This window comes from Pimephales promelas, chromosome 2 (genome assembly GCF_988280905.1).
Source record: "Pimephales promelas chromosome 2, fPimPro1.hap1.1, whole genome shotgun sequence".
Classification (NCBI taxonomy): domain Eukaryota; kingdom Metazoa; phylum Chordata; class Actinopteri; order Cypriniformes; family Leuciscidae; genus Pimephales; species Pimephales promelas.
The window spans coordinates 42322364-42338089 of NC_142770.1; the positions used below are offsets into that span (position 1 = coordinate 42322364).

The 15726-nt window shown below is 40.3% G+C and overlaps 1 protein-coding gene across 4 annotated transcripts in view; it reads right to left on the reverse strand.

Moving 5' to 3' along the window:
- Positions 1-979: 979 nt before the first annotated feature.
- Positions 980-15726, reverse strand: part of LOC148997438 (protein NLRC3-like) — a 131135-nt gene continuing 116388 nt past the window's right edge. For 3 of the 4 annotated variants that reach the window (XM_089122513.1, XM_089122515.1, XM_089122514.1), the window contains exons 7-10: positions 8351-8524; positions 6657-6830; positions 1774-1947; positions 980-1394 (exon numbers count right to left, since the gene is read on the reverse strand). In XM_089122513.1, coding sequence (XP_088978639.1) covers positions 1382-1394; positions 1774-1947; positions 6657-6830; positions 8351-8524 — 535 coding nt within the window. In that variant the 3' untranslated portion in view covers positions 980-1381. The remainder of the gene's footprint in view (positions 1395-1773; positions 1948-6656; positions 6831-8350; positions 8525-15726) is intronic. The other variant, XM_089122516.1, reaches the window with a different exon arrangement.

Sequence of the window (15726 nt, forward strand, 5' to 3'; positions counted from 1 at the left end):
ATCGACTTCAAATTTCTACTGTGCCTCCTAAAGGCATTGACGATGAAAAGTTGTGCTATCTGCGCGTTTTCCTAAATGGGCGTGTCCGTGGCGTCGATGATTCGCCATGAAACAGGAAGTTGTGGTAACTTGGCTGTAAATGCCCAGATCTGCACGAAATTTTACACTTTTGACAAGAGTCCCGCCCTGAACAAATCTATATGTCCACATTCACCCACAGTCATAGCGCCACCTAGTGGCAACAGGAAGTGACCTTTAACGAAGCAGCCCCCGTCGCATGTTTGACCGACATGTACAAAATTTCTGTGGTACATCTACCATGCCCAGACGCACAGAAAAGTCTCTTGGAGCGATGCCCTGAACTCAACAGGAAGTCGGCCATTTTTAATTTTACCGCCATTTTTGGATGATTTACTCATTACGTACTTTAACAAACTCCTCCTAGGGATTTAGTCAGATCGACTTCAAATTTTGGCTGTGCCTTCTAAATGGATTGACAATGTAAAGTTGTGCTATCTGCGCGTTTTCGTCAATGGGCGTGTCCGTGGCGTCGATGATTCGCTATGAAACAGGAAGTTGTAGTAACTTGGCTGTAAATGCCCAGATCCGCACCAAATTTTACACATTTGACAAGAGTCCCGCCCTGAAGAAATCTACATGCTGACATTCACCCACAGTAATAGCGCCACCTGCTGGCAACAGGAAGTGACCTTTAACGAAGCAGCCGCCGTCGCATGTTTGACCGACATGTACGAAATTTCTGTGGTGCATCTACCATGACCAGACGCACAAAAAAGCCTCAAGAACCCATACCCTAAACTCGACAGGAAGTCGGCCATTTCTAATTTTACTGCCATTTTTGGATGATTTACTCATTACGTACTTTAACTAACTCCTCCTAGGGCTTTAGTCGGATCCACTTCAAATTTCTGCTGTGCCTTCTAAAGGCATTGACGATGTAAAGTTGTGCTATCTGTGCGTTTTCGTTCATGGGCGTGTCCGTGGCGTCGATGATTCGCCATGAAACAGGAAGTTGTAGTAACTTGGCTGTACTTTCGTACATGTAGGTCAAACTTGCGATGCCTTAACAGTGGAAAATACCAGCTTTTGTGAAAAAGGGTTCAGTCAATCTTGTCAGGCGTCTATTTCAGTGGAGAAAAGTTATGTGAGGATGTGGAGTGTGTTAAAATAAAGGTACCGTATATTGATATTTTGTGTGTGGTATCGATGCATCGTATCGTTAGACTTTTGATCGATGCATCAATCCATATCGATGTATTGTTACACCCCTAGTATCTTCAGTCTCTGTTGATTCTATTGACTGTGAGTCTCTGTAGTGGATCCTTATTCACCATCAGATGATCAGCAGAAGATCAGACTGTCATCTATAAGTCCTAAAATAAAACACACACACAGTCACATATGTAGTATGACATATTACATCTGTCACATCTTTTCATAAGAAAACTAACTAGATAATCTATATTAATTCCTTCTCCAACATGATAATATAGCTTCTATCTGATGCTCAAAGTCACTTTACAAAATCAAAAGCACATGAAAGGTCACTTTCACACAACGGACAGCTGATCCAGAACCAGCAGAAATCATCATTACACTCACTACAGATTTAAAGCTGCACACACACACACACACACACACACACACACTGTTACTGAACCTGAACCTTTACTTCTATTTCTAGCGAGTAAAACAGCCATTTGAACTTTAAATGAAAATATGATGATGAAAATCGTTAAGAACTATTCTTACTCTAGTGTCTTCAGTTTATAATGTGGATCATCCCTCAGATCCTCCAGCTGCTTCACTCCTGAGTCTCCTAGATTATTCCCAGATAGACTCAGATATCTCAGGTGTGAGGGGTTTGATCTCAGAGCTGAAGCCAGAGCAACACAACCTTCATCTGTGACTCCACAATCACACAACCTGTGGAGAACAATGACACACATTAGCCATCATTCATCAAAAGTGCGTACACCAAATTTCCAGCGTACACCTTGCGTAAACCCAAACCACTGTGACTTTCAGATTTATCAATATGGATGTTGGCGTACGGCACGCTCAAATCCTACACCAGCTCAGGAGGTGGTGTACGCACGTTTTGATTTAGTGCAGAAATGCAAAGTGCAGAATTTAGTGCAAAAAAGCCTAACACCAAAAAACGCACTGACAAACTAAAAGATATGATATATTATGACCCAGTGTAAAAAAACAAGCAAAAAAACAACATAGTAATTATAAACTTCAGTGTTTATTTTTGTGCAACATGGATTTCAATGTTTAATTTGTGTGACTTTACCAAAGCATTTGATTTGTAAGCATAATTATTCCTTCAGTTGCGAGCCTGTGTGCTTTAACTGGCGTTTCAGGATTATCCCCGGCAGGTGCGCACGGACTGGGTTCAGTAATGAAAGGCTTTCATAGACCAAAAAATAATTCAGACTGACAGAATAATCAAAAATGCATTCTTCTTCTTTTAAATTATAATAATAATAATACAAATAATAATAATGACATCCTTCTTCTAAATAACAATAAGCTTCATTAATACAAATCAAAATAATAAGGAGAATATTACAAATTGTCATGCAATTATTAATGTGAATGAATGGTACTTCACATCACATCATCACTATTATACATGTGATTCGAAATTGAATGCTAATTTCAAAAGACGTGCTGTAAAATAATGCATTGTGCTAGGTCATTTCAGCTCCACGTCGGAGAAGTTTCTCTTTTTTACCGTCTTCCGTGTGTACATGGCGTAAGACAAGGGCGTGGGGGAAGCGGAGACTTGAATATTTAGGGGCGTGTTATTCTAATGACGATTGTTTTCGGCCGCGGGATTTATCAAGGGCAGGCATTGCGTACACCTGGATTTCAAAGGTACGCACATCTTCATAAATCAGGCGGTGAGAGGCATAGCTGTCAACATTGAATATTGAAAATAAGGGAGTTTTCCCAGAATCCATCCCCAAAATAAGGGATTTTGTTTTGCACGATTCTTACCCACAAACTTTAAAAATAAAGCACTAATCCTTAAAAGTCTAAAGAGTTCATAACTAACGTAAACCTATGTGTGAGAGAGAAAGAGACAGTGTCATTTAAAGAAAAAAAAATCTACATTTGGATTAGCGGTGTGTTGCTCTTGCATTTGGAGAACAATTTCTACTGTTAGCCTATCACACATCTTCCAAAATCCGCAAAAGGGAAGTGGGCTGTCTGTTTATTTCAATTACATTTACACATTTTGTGTAGCTTTAAAGAGCCTATTTAGCCTGATGGTGGACCATCACTCAGAAGACACACTATCCTATCTTTATATCCTCCTGTGGCCCAGAACGTTTTTTTTTTCTAGTTTTTTTTCTTCTTCATGTAATCACATTGTTAAGAGCATAAGAAACAACTGGAAAAAATAAAATATATTTTATTCATATATTTGAAAATCGATTTATATTAATTATTATTTGTTTAAATTACATTGATATCTGAATTTATGTAAAAACCTAGACTTTCAAACATCAAAATGTAATTTATTAATATGTATTCGAGTACAAAATCACATACAGCTAGCCTAAACATAGTTTCCTATTTTTTATTTATTTATTTGCCTGGAAACGCAAAGAAATTCCAGGCAAAAAACACGCTTGCCTGTCGCGTGAAAAATAGGCGTCAGTTCTATTTCTAGCATGCACGCATTTTCTGGAGACGCGTGTGTCATGCAGGCAGCGTGCACGCTCTAATCTGTTAACATGGGAACCGAAATAAAAATGGACACGCCACGCAGCCAGTGTGTCTCCGGCCAGTGCGCGCGGCACCGCATCAGAGGATAAACTACTTCAAGCCGAATCTGTCCGAGCTCGTACGTCTCACACAATCAGAGAGTAAATACGGGATATTTTACGGGAAAATACTAAAACGGGAAGACAGCGGGAAAGGAGCTAAAATACGTGAGAAACCCGGAAAAAACGGGAGGTTGACAGCTATGGTGAGAGGAGTGTAAGCATAATCTTACGCCAACATGCACACCCGTTTCTACGCAAGAATGATAAATGAGGGCCATTAAGTCTATATCCAGAGATAAACACAACACATAATGCTGTCAATATGAAATATATATAAATACTCAAACTGTTCAAAGGGGTTTAAACGATTCCAGACGATGAATAAGGGTCTTATCAAGCGAAACGATCGCTCATTTAAAAAAAAAAGGTTAAGTTTTATAAGCTCAAATGCGCGCCTTTCTCTTTTCTGTAATGCACGTTTGTGACTCTCCTGTTCAAACTCGTTTATCAAAATGAACAAATCTTTTTTCGTGTCATTTGGTTGATTCAACAAATGAAATGAACGAGTTGACTCGGAAAAAAGATTTGTTCACTTTGACGAACAAGTTTGAACAGGAGAGTCACGAACGCGCATCACAGAAAAGAGCAAGGCGACCATTTGAGCTTATAAAACTTAAACTTTGGTTTTTTTTTTAAATGAGCGATCGTTTCGCTTGATAAGAACCTTATTCATTGTCTGGAATCATTTAAAGCCCTTTGAACAGTTTGCACTGAAAGTTTTCTTTTGGACCTTGAACTGTTTGGTTCCCATTGAAGTCCATTATATGGATAAAATCCTGGAATGTTTTCATCAAAAACCTTAATTTCTTTTCGACTGAAGAAATAATGACATGGACATCTTGGATGACATGGGGGTGAGTAAATTATCAGCAAATTTTTTTTTTTAAAAAGTGAACTACTCTTTTAATTTACAGTTTAAAAATCATTATTTCTATGGAAAGTGCTCATAAAACATGGTAACCCAACGTGTGTGTGGTTAATGTTGTAGGAGCCACATTTGAGTTTTATTTTTGGTTTCATGATTTACTTATAATTGTTTCCATTGCATTTGAGTGGTGCACCTTCTACAACCAGAGAGGGCACTATAAGTTGGAGTGTGTAGCGCATGAGAGAAGGAGAAGGAGTGCCAGCTGATACAAGCTATGTCCCAATGTGAAGGCTGCATCCTCCGTATGCCGTATTTGAAGGACGCTTGGCCGTATTTGAAGGCCGATTGCTTCAAAGCCGCGCTACGAAGGCTGTCCCAATTCAAAGGCTGCACCCTCCGAAGGTCGCATTTGAAGGCCGATTGCGTCACTGCAGCGCATTGAAGGCTGTCCCTATTCAGTTATGCATCTTTCGAAGGACGTATTAGAAGGCTGGTTGCGTCATCACGGCGCGACGAAGGCTACCCTGATTCAAAAGCGACGCCAAATGCACCCTTCATTTTGCCGTGAAAGAGAAGATACATAAATGGATCCTACCTGATCCTACGCGGTCTATCCTATCCTCCTAATGTCATTAAGCTGGTGACGACAGCATTTTTATTTTTATTTTTTTAAGGGCGGCCGAGAGTTCGGTGGTGGACGGCAAATTCACATTTAAACGTAAAAGTATTGTTTTCATTAATCAAATAGCCAGAGAAACCAGAGTTAAAAGCCAAAAGTGTTTTTTTTTTCTTTTTCATCAACACATTCGTCACCATTGTGTGGCTTTATTTGTCTTGTTGAAACGCGAAAACGAAAAAAAAAATTTTCTGTACATTATTATTCATAATTTATTATTTTATGCAACTTTAAATGTGTTAAAATAAAATTCATGTCTTTGGACATTGTTTATTTTTGTAACGGCATCTGAGTGTATACATTTAAACTATAGGATTGCCTACTTTAGTGTAGTTTATTGTAAATGCGTAGCAGTGTTGCTGTCCTGTGAGGGGGGAAAGTAGACTACTTCACATTTACGTGAATAGCCTATGAAGTAGGCTGTGAAGTTCATTCCCCCACTGGTTATTTTGAAAATTAAAGTAACAAAATGTAGGTCTATTGTCACAATATTAACAAATAGTTGTTACCTAAAGCTGCGTCCCCTCATATGAAAGTGCGCATCTGAAGCGCTCGGACCGGTCCACGGAGAATTTTTCTTGTCGCCAACTGTGACAGCTGCCGATGACGAGCGGAGTAACGTTACCTTGTTTACGTTAACTTTTTATATTCTGCTGGTTTTAAATTATTAAATAGGGTTGACATGTGCTGTCATGAATAAGAGGAATGTCTTCTCATAGGATAAGAACACGCAGTCTCATTAATAACACACACACTGACGTGTCATTGATGGACTATAGTGTTTCTCCATGTCATAATCTGTGACTCTGTGACTGTGATCCTGATTGTGCTGAGATTGAGTGTGTTTAAAGTAAAGGGTGTTAAATGTATGTCATGATGTCAGAGTGTGTTTTTCAGTGTGACTATCAGTCCTGCAGTTTCAGCTTAATGAGGAGCAGCTCATGTGTTCAAGCATTTACAGATCAAACACATGAACTCACAGTGCAGGAGAAACACAGCAAATGTTTTATACATATTAATCCTCTTACATCATATAAACAGACGTCATTATACGAACAGACATTAATTTAATTTCATGAATTTAATAAGGTTGTTTTCAATATTACATTTTACATATTACATATTACAATATTAGATGTGCTTGTAATTAATGTAATAATAGTTATTTCCCTGAATTTTATTCCATTTGATTATACTTTATGAATTCACAGTGACAGTTTAAGTTGAGAGTCATGTATGATCTTACCTCAGTTTCTCCAGTTTACAGTGAGGATTCGCCAGTAGATCAGAAAGCTGCTTCACTCCTGAGTCTCCTAGTTTATTATCAGACAGATTCAGATCTCTCAGGTGTGAGGGGTTTGATCGCAGAGCTGAAGCCAGAGCAACACAACCTTCATCTGTGACTCCACAATCACTCAACCTGTAGAGAACAATGACACACATTAAGCCTATATCCAGAGAAAAACACAACACTTAAACTATAAATAACATAGGCAAGGCAAGTTTATTTCTATAGCACATTTCATACACTATGGCAGTTCAAAAGTTTCACATAGAAAGAAATTATAATAATCAAACTATAGCAATTCATAGAGCTTTGCATAGAAAATAGATACAAAATAAAAGCACGTTTAATAATGTATTTGTAAGAATTTTAAGGAATGTGTGTGTGTGTGTGTTAGGGCTGGGAGAAAAAAATCCATTCACCAAACTATCGTCATTGTTTTTCTCTGGTGGCTCTCAAAGACACTCCAGCGTGTGACGTTACAGTCGCTATATCCCTTTCAATTGGAGCGTGGAAGCGGCGTGAGACTGAATCAGTGTTGCCAACTTAGCGCCTTTGTTGCTATTTTTAGTGACTTTTTAGACCCTTTAGTGACATAAAAAAGTGACTAGTGCCAAATCTAGCGCCTCTTTGGTCAAAGCTCAGTATCCTCCAGATGTTGTCAGTGGTGCGAGCGCAACCTCTTGCTTTCTCCCTGCCGTCTCTCTCTCTCGCTGCGTCTCCCCTGTTCAGTGAATGATGAGAGGAGCAGCGGCTCGTTCTTCTGTTGAGCGCACGGCCGCTGACAGACGGGAATCAGCAGTGTTTGTCACTGACGCATCACTTATCTTCTGCTCTTTTGTTTTACATTTAAATAATTTAGTTTGACCATTTTAATTTTGTGCTTATTACTTCTAATACTCACTATCACACAGCTTTAGTCCATCCAGTTCCTGAACTCTTAATTCAGATCATTTTACACATGTAAAAAATGTAGTCATTGTTGGAGAATTCTGCTTGTCTTATGCACATGTGAAAGAAGCGTGTATGTGATGTAATGCCAAGCAGAAAAAACTAGGGTCATAGGGCATATGAGGACAGGGACAAGAGAGTGGAAAAGTACCCAAAAAACATTTGTAGCACAGATGCAGGTGTTGGGAGGCACCGGGGGAGAAACAGATTGTATACAATGTAACAATGTGCCACTGAGAAAAGCGTACTGAAACAAGGAGCCCATTGTGTAAAAAGACACTAATACAGATGTCCATTTTTTTTAAAGAAATGATACGCATGTGCAAAGAAGGTTGCCCCAATAAAATGATGATGCTGGTGTTTTTAATCTGGGAGGAGTAATAAGGAGGAGCAAAGAGAGAAAAGATAACAATTTGAGCGCTAAAAAAAGGAAATGAGAACATCTTTATTGGACATTAGGCTAATTTATATTATATTAAAATCCAGTATGTGAGCATGAATTTAGAGAGAAAACATTAGTCAGAACGCAAGAATGACGCGATGACCTAATGAATATGCATATTGACGAATTACTTCATCTAGCGACATTTAGGGAAGGCATAACCTGAACCACCGGATGGGGCTTACACCAAACATATATTGTATACACTATCTACATATGAATCCTTATTCACTCAGAGGCTTTATGGTAGAGATGATCTTACCTCAGTGTCTCCAGTTTACAGTGAGGATTCGCCAGTAGATCAGAAAGCTGCTTCACTCCTGAGTCTCCTAGTTTATTCACAGACAGATCCAGTTCTCTCAGGTGTGAGGGGTTTGATCTCAGAGCTGAAGCCAGAGCAACACAACCTTTATCTGTGACTCCACAATCAATCAACCTGTAGAGAACAATGACACACATTTAGCCTATATCCAGAGATAAACACAAAACTTAAACTATAAATAACATAGGCAAGGCAAGTTCATTTATATAGCACATTTCATACAGTATGGCAGTTCAAAGTGCGTTACATAGAAAGGAAATAATCACAAAATAAATGCAAGGAAAATTCAAACAGTTATTCAAAAGCTTTACATAGAAAGGAATTATAATAATCACACTATAGCTATTAAAAAAAATTCTTTGGAAAATCCCCAAAAAACATGGAAACCCAACAAAGTGTGTGAGCGTGTGTGTGTGTGTGATTAAGTGTGTGTGTTTACTGTATTTGTAAACATTTTAAAGAACGTGTGTCTGTGTGTGTTAGGAATGGGGGAAAAAATCGATTCACAATACTAATCACAATTTTCTGGTTCACAATTTTAAAATATATTTTTTTATTTATTCCAGAATTGATATTAATTCAAATTAAATTGCTTTATTTTTATCGTTGCTTATAGACAAGCTTGACAGAAGTTAGCCACTCTTGCTCCAACAGAGGATGAAACGTGTCGATATCTATGAGTGTCGTAATATAAGAGATAAGACAGTAGAGCTGCACGATTCATCTTTAAAATACTGTGATCTCCATTCAAAAACACACACACACACACACGATCTTCTTCCAGTTCCTCTGTCTATTGAACCTTTGACCAAATCATATCGCAACATTCGCTGACCCAGAGAGAGTTGTCATGAAACAGTTTCACAAAAGGTCTTTTCAACCTCATAATAGTATCAATATTTCTGTGATACAATAGTTTAAATTATCATGGAAGTAATGGGATAAAAGTTTAAAGCTCAAATATAAACACTGATGTCTAACGATCAAAATAGAGAAAGTCAGATTTTGATAGAAATAATCGCAATTCTTAAAAATCGTAATACTTATAGTATCGGCACCCAAATATGATGATATCGAACCAGGAGATCGTCCCAGCCCTTGTGTGTGTGTGTGTGTGTGCTTAATGTTTTGTAAACACAGAGCGAATTGCTTAAAGTTATTGAAACTTTAGAGTGATTGAGAAGCACGGATAAATGAACAATAAGGAACGGGACGTGCTTGATGATTTAACCCTTGTGCATCAATTAAAAAAAGTTACACACAAGTAAAAAGAGGACAAAAATGTCCATGTCAAAAAACTGTCATAAAAATGTGACGCTTTGGAGCACTGACTTAAGTTTGGTATCATTTTAAAGAAGACCCTTTGCAGATTATTGCTGAAGTAAAAAAAATAAGTAAAAAATAATAATAAGTAAATCCCCCAAAAAAAGTTATATAGGTATAAGTTTTTGAAAATTATTTATAAAAAATATTTTATATAAAATACATATTTTATAAATCAGGTTGAACTCAAAACTGCAATACAATCAAAGCCATAAATCTAAATAGGTTGTGTTTCAAATTTGAGGATGATATCTCAAAAAATGAGCTTTCGGTAACAGTTTGTTTGGGCGTAGTAGCATATTTTACCCATTGGGTGCCAGCAAAACTCCACTGGTGCTCACAGTGATTGGATTTGAATTTGCAGTTTTTCTCTCTCAGTATTACAAACACACACATACACATATTTTTTTATAACACACATACTAACCACACTTTGACATCCATACCAACACACCCACACAAATATTGTTGCATAATTTATCCAGTTGGCTCTATAATATGCCGAACCAGAAAACAGGAGAAAGCGGCACCGTCTGATAAAAAATAGTAAAAAATAAAATTTTTAAGCCTTGCCATCAGAATGAAAGCCTCTTAACAAAGATTGCATAATTTTATAGTTAACTGAACCGGGGATTAAAAATGGCAGGTTTAATGGGTTTCAAAGGAGTCATTTTTGTCCAAAAGGGTCTGAGAGGGAGTATTTTTTGTACCTAATGCTAAAAATATTTTTTTAAGAAAATGACGGTGAAATAGTAAAATTCCAATAAAAATACACACCAGTGCCAAGTTTTTTGCAGTTAGCTTTAACACAGGCAAAGTGATAAAAAAAAAACTGAAAAGGACAAAAATGTCCATAAGGATGCACAAGGGTTAAAGCACATTAGAACTCAAATCGGCTCTCACACAATGGCTTCTTGTGCCGCCTGTCAGCATAGACATAATAAATACATAGACGCCCTATTGGCCGCTTTGGAACGTTGCTGAGATACGTCAACGCATCTGCCATTTTGCGGAGGGCAAGACTGCACTGTAATCAAGTAAACGGTGAGCTGCGGTTTTATCTGGATAAAAACAACAAAAAATAAATTACATTTATCAACTGATTTCAGTGGTTTTGTTCGTGGTGTACAAAAAGTTCCATCACTAGTTATTTAAAATCTCGATAGTAAGACTTTTTTTAAAAATAAGGAATTGTCAAAGCTCAGGCTTGTCATGTAGGCTATAATCTGGCTTTTTATTCTTGACTAAGAATTGTGAAGATATCATTTATTTTTTACATTAAATTAAATAAAGTTTTCTTATTGTGGTAAAAGCATTTTTTGTGATTGATTTTAGCCATAACAAAGATAACTGATGGATCCTTTATGGCAATACATAAGATATTGGTACAACTACAGTGCAATGCAAATAGTAAATATTCGATAAAGTAATAATAAAAATATACGAAAAGAAGTAATAGTGTAGTTTAGTCAATAAAATCAACAAACAGCAAGTAATGAATACTATAATTATATACAATTATAAGTACATAATAATACACTGATAATAGCATATAGTTTATGAATAATACTAGGGATGTCCAGATCTGATCAAGTGATCGGAAATCAGGCCCGATCACGTGGTTTTAGACTCGATCGGAATCGGATGTTACCTCCCGATCAGGACTCGGATACATGTGTGTATATATATATATATATATATATATATATATTCTCCGTATTTTTTAACACATCTATAGTTTATGCCCTGTGACACACTGGCTGCGTGGCGTGTCCGTTTTTATTTCGGCTCCCATGTTAACAGGTTAGAGCTTGCAGACTGCCTGAGTGACTTGCGTGCTCAGGCGCGCTCGAGCCATGAGGAAAACAACGCCTATTTTTCACGCTACACGCAAGGGTGTTGGAAGCGTTTCCAGGCAAAATAGAATAGAGAAGCTATATTGTCGCATCTCACACTAGGCCAGAGTTCAGTTAACTTGATTATTCGCCAGGCACAACGTGCAGGCATTCAGAAACATAGCTTCAGAACAGCGCAATCAAAATAACAGACAAACTTCCTCAACCCGCCACCCTCTCCTAAAGGCCAAACAACAGCGTGCCCAGGGTTCCACATAGCTGACTGACAGCCACACAGCCATCGACAGTCACTACAATATGTTATTTTGTACACAAATACCCAGGGTGTGATTAAGGGTGAGTAAGTGGATAAGCTCAAGCTCCACAAACAGAGGGAACGTTCAGGGTATGTAGTAGTAGTAAAACATTTCCATACTGAAGGCACTCTCTGTAATTTCACTGAGGTCTGAAAAATGAAATGACTGATATCACAGAGCTGATAAGCACAGCTCCTCAAAACTCTCCCACTGACTTTATCAAGCCCAGGGCTTTTATTTTTTTTGGTGGTTTGTAAAACCCTCAAAACAGAGGCTTTATCAATGAGCAGATATTCCTCTGTTCCCTTTCGTAGTCACTCGGAAGTTACGTCGGAATGACGGAGAATGGGGGTTTCGCATAGAAAGCCAATCCTCTTCGAGTATTAAAAAACGAGCCAATGGCGTGAAAATGCCTTGGGTCTGCGGAATTTGCATAGCGTATCTCCGCCCCACCTCGTGGGTATAAATGGAGGAAGCGGACGCAACCGCAGTATGTTTTCGCTTCAGAGAAAAGAGAACCTCTCCACTCCACAAGCCACTTATACTGAGATTACCTCTTCGAGACGAGCGTCCTCTCCAGTGTTGGTGTGACGGCGGTACCCAGCGAGATTCTACATTGCCTGCGATCTGTGCAGTGGTCTGCCAGATTTTGTGCTTCTCCCTGGTCGCCTCAGCGCTGCAGAGTGAATTTCCTCTCTATTGAAAGAGCTGCACGTGGCACGTCTTTTTAAAGATGGTTCGCCCGTGTTCTTCTGGGTGCGGTCGATATCTCTCCTCCTCTGATGGGCATGAGCGCTGCTTTGTGTGTCTGGGCTTTGAACACGCTAAAGCAGCGTTTGTGGATGACATATGTTCCTTCTGTGGGAACATGACCATCGCGACACTGAGATCGAGACTCAATGATCTTACTGTGAGAGTCCCCGCATCTGCTACCCGATCTGCTTCCTCTTCCAGAGATTAAATTCCTGTCAATGAAGACAGCGCTCCTGGTTGCACTGGCCTCTATCAAGAGGGTAGGGGACCTGCACGCATTCTCCGTTGACTAAGCGTGCCTGGAATTCGGGCCGGCGTACTCTCACGTGATCCTGAGACCCCGGCCTGGATATGTGCCCAAGGTTCCCACCACTCCCTTCCAGGACCAGGTGGTGAACCTGCTGAAAGCGCTGTCCCTGGAGGAGGCAGACCCAAACTTGGCACTGCTCTGTCCAGTACACGCCCTCCGTGCTTAAGTAGACAGAATGCAGTGTTTCAGGACCTCAGACCAGCTCTTTGTCTGTTATGGTGGGAGCCAGAAGGGAAGGGCTCTCTCAAAGCAGCGGCTGTCTCACTGGATTGTGGACACCATCGCTTTGGCTTACCAGCAGCAAGGTCGACCGTGCCCCCTTGGTGTGACGGCCCACTCCACCCGGAGTGTGGCTTCCTCTTGGGCTCTAGTGCATGGTGCCTCGCTAGCAGACATCTGCAGAGCTGCAGGCTGGGCGTCACCCAACACATTCACTAGATTCTATAATCTTCAAGTGGAGCCTGTGTCCTCTCTTGTACTCGCTCATCCGGCCAGTACTGGACCCGCTCAGGTGTCTTCGCTTGCTCGCCACTCCACTCCACCGACTGGATAAGTGCGATATCGCCATTGTCTGTTGCCCGGATGTCGGTTAGGTGCCTCCGTGTGCATGGTTCCTGCTAGTAACCTCCACATGTGTAATTTCCACTGTAAGCCTCTCTGAGCATGTGTCTTCCCTCGGCAAGCCACCTTGCCACCCCTGGAGTTAAGATTTTAGCCACCCTACGGGCTGGTCACTCCATTTTCTTCCGTATGGGACCCTACGGGGCCATATGTGTATTCTTAAGTCCTCCCTATGGTAGGCATGCTGCGGCATATTCCCTTAAAGGGGAAATGAAGCAGTGAATCAAGTTTACATGATTTACAAGATGGATTTCCAATATAATCAACAATTATATAATGTAAACATTTAGAAGAAAAAAAGAAAAAACTTTGTATCTTTCGCCGTCGGATATTCCCGTCTCGTCAATAACATGTAAGTTAGCACGTATTTGTTAAAGGGGAAATGAAACGTCCATATTTTCGCACTGGTAGTGCTAGTAACGTTAGCTACAGCCTACATATACTAGGAAAAAGTGTCTCCGCTCTGACATCCTTCAGGGAAAGCATCGCCGCTTCCACACGTCTAACTCCCGGCACAGCATGGTAAACGTGCGCGCCGGTGATGCAGAATTGACCACGCAACACATGCTCAAGATCAACCTCTTGACAACAGATGGACTCTGACACGGAGGGCATCGCAGGACAACAGCCACACTGACACCTGGTAAGTTAGCGTTGCAAACCCGCTCTCCGCCCCAAACCACCACTGACTGTTCTACACAGCAACGTAACTTACATGGTGTTGACGAGACGGGAATATCTGACGGCAGACATCGCGAACAAGGTTTCTATGTGCAGTTTGTCAACATATAACATGAGACGTCATCTTTTTGTCTAATATCTGTACCTAACATTAGTCGTTCGCGGTCAAAACACTGGTATAAACACAGTTTGATGTCGCGATTTTCAATGCCCAGAGCCTGTTAAACTTGAGCCAACCAACCCTGTGACGTCACCTGCACAATTGCGGCGCCCTGGCGGCGAAAGATAAAGTTTTTTTCTTTTTTTCTTCTAAATGTTTACATTTGTAATGTTTCTTATATAATTGTTGATTATATTGGAAATCCATCTTGTAAATCATGTAAACTTGATTCACCGCTTCATTTCCCCTTTAAGGGGGATATGCTCCCCAGTGTACCTTGGTATTCCTGTGTCAAGTAGGACTCCTCGTAAAGAGGCTAAATGTGTCAGGGGTCAGACTTGCGCAAGGGAACTGGAAGACAGCTGTGAAGGTGGCGTGATTACACGGGGACCCCCATTCTCCGTCATTCCGACGTAACTCGGAGTGACAACGAAATGGAACGTCTCGGTTACTTATGTAACCCTCGTCCCCTGAGTAGGGAACGGAGACGTTACGTCTCCCTGCCACTTCCGCTGTAACGCTGGGTAGACGCCCGAGTTCAGTCTCGGCTCCTCAGCGAAGACATACTGCGGTTGCGTCCGCTTCCTCCTTTTATACCCACGATGTGGGGCGGAGATACGCTATGCAAATTCTGCAGACCCAAGGCATTTTCACGCCATTGGCTCGTTTTTTAATACTCGAAGAGGATTGGCTTTCTATGCGAAACCCCCATTCTCCATCATTCCGACGTAACGTCTCCGTTCGAACGAGGGTTACATACGTAGCCGAGACGTTTTCAAACTAAAAAAAAATCCCTACTAATTTCATTAAAATCGTGTGTATTGAATCGCCTATAAAAGTCATTAAATTCATTATCTATCTCTCCCATAGCTATCTCTCTTCTAAGTAGCCATAGCAGCTCCGGATCCGGTTCTGATCCAGGGTCAGTTTACTCCAGAGGTGTTCAGCGCATGCGTCTCTATTGATGAGGCTCCAGTGGGCCTGACAGTTATATCTATAGAAAAGTTGAGGGATTGAGGGAGCCAATATAAAAAAAACTCTAAATATAATTGTTTATATACATACATTATAAATGCATATATTTGAAAATAAATTAATCACTGGAATGTCTTTAAACGATAGGGTATATCGCAGCCACCACACTTGGCTGGAGTTACGTCCTGCTCCTTATGTGGGTGGCTAGCATTGAAGCCGCTTCCTTCAGACGTCTTTACCTGAGGGCAGAGCTGAATGGTCGGACCTGGTTCAGACCTGTCGACTTCACTGGGTTTTCAAGTGGGCACCCCACTTCACCGGTGTTTCATCAACTAGCCCAC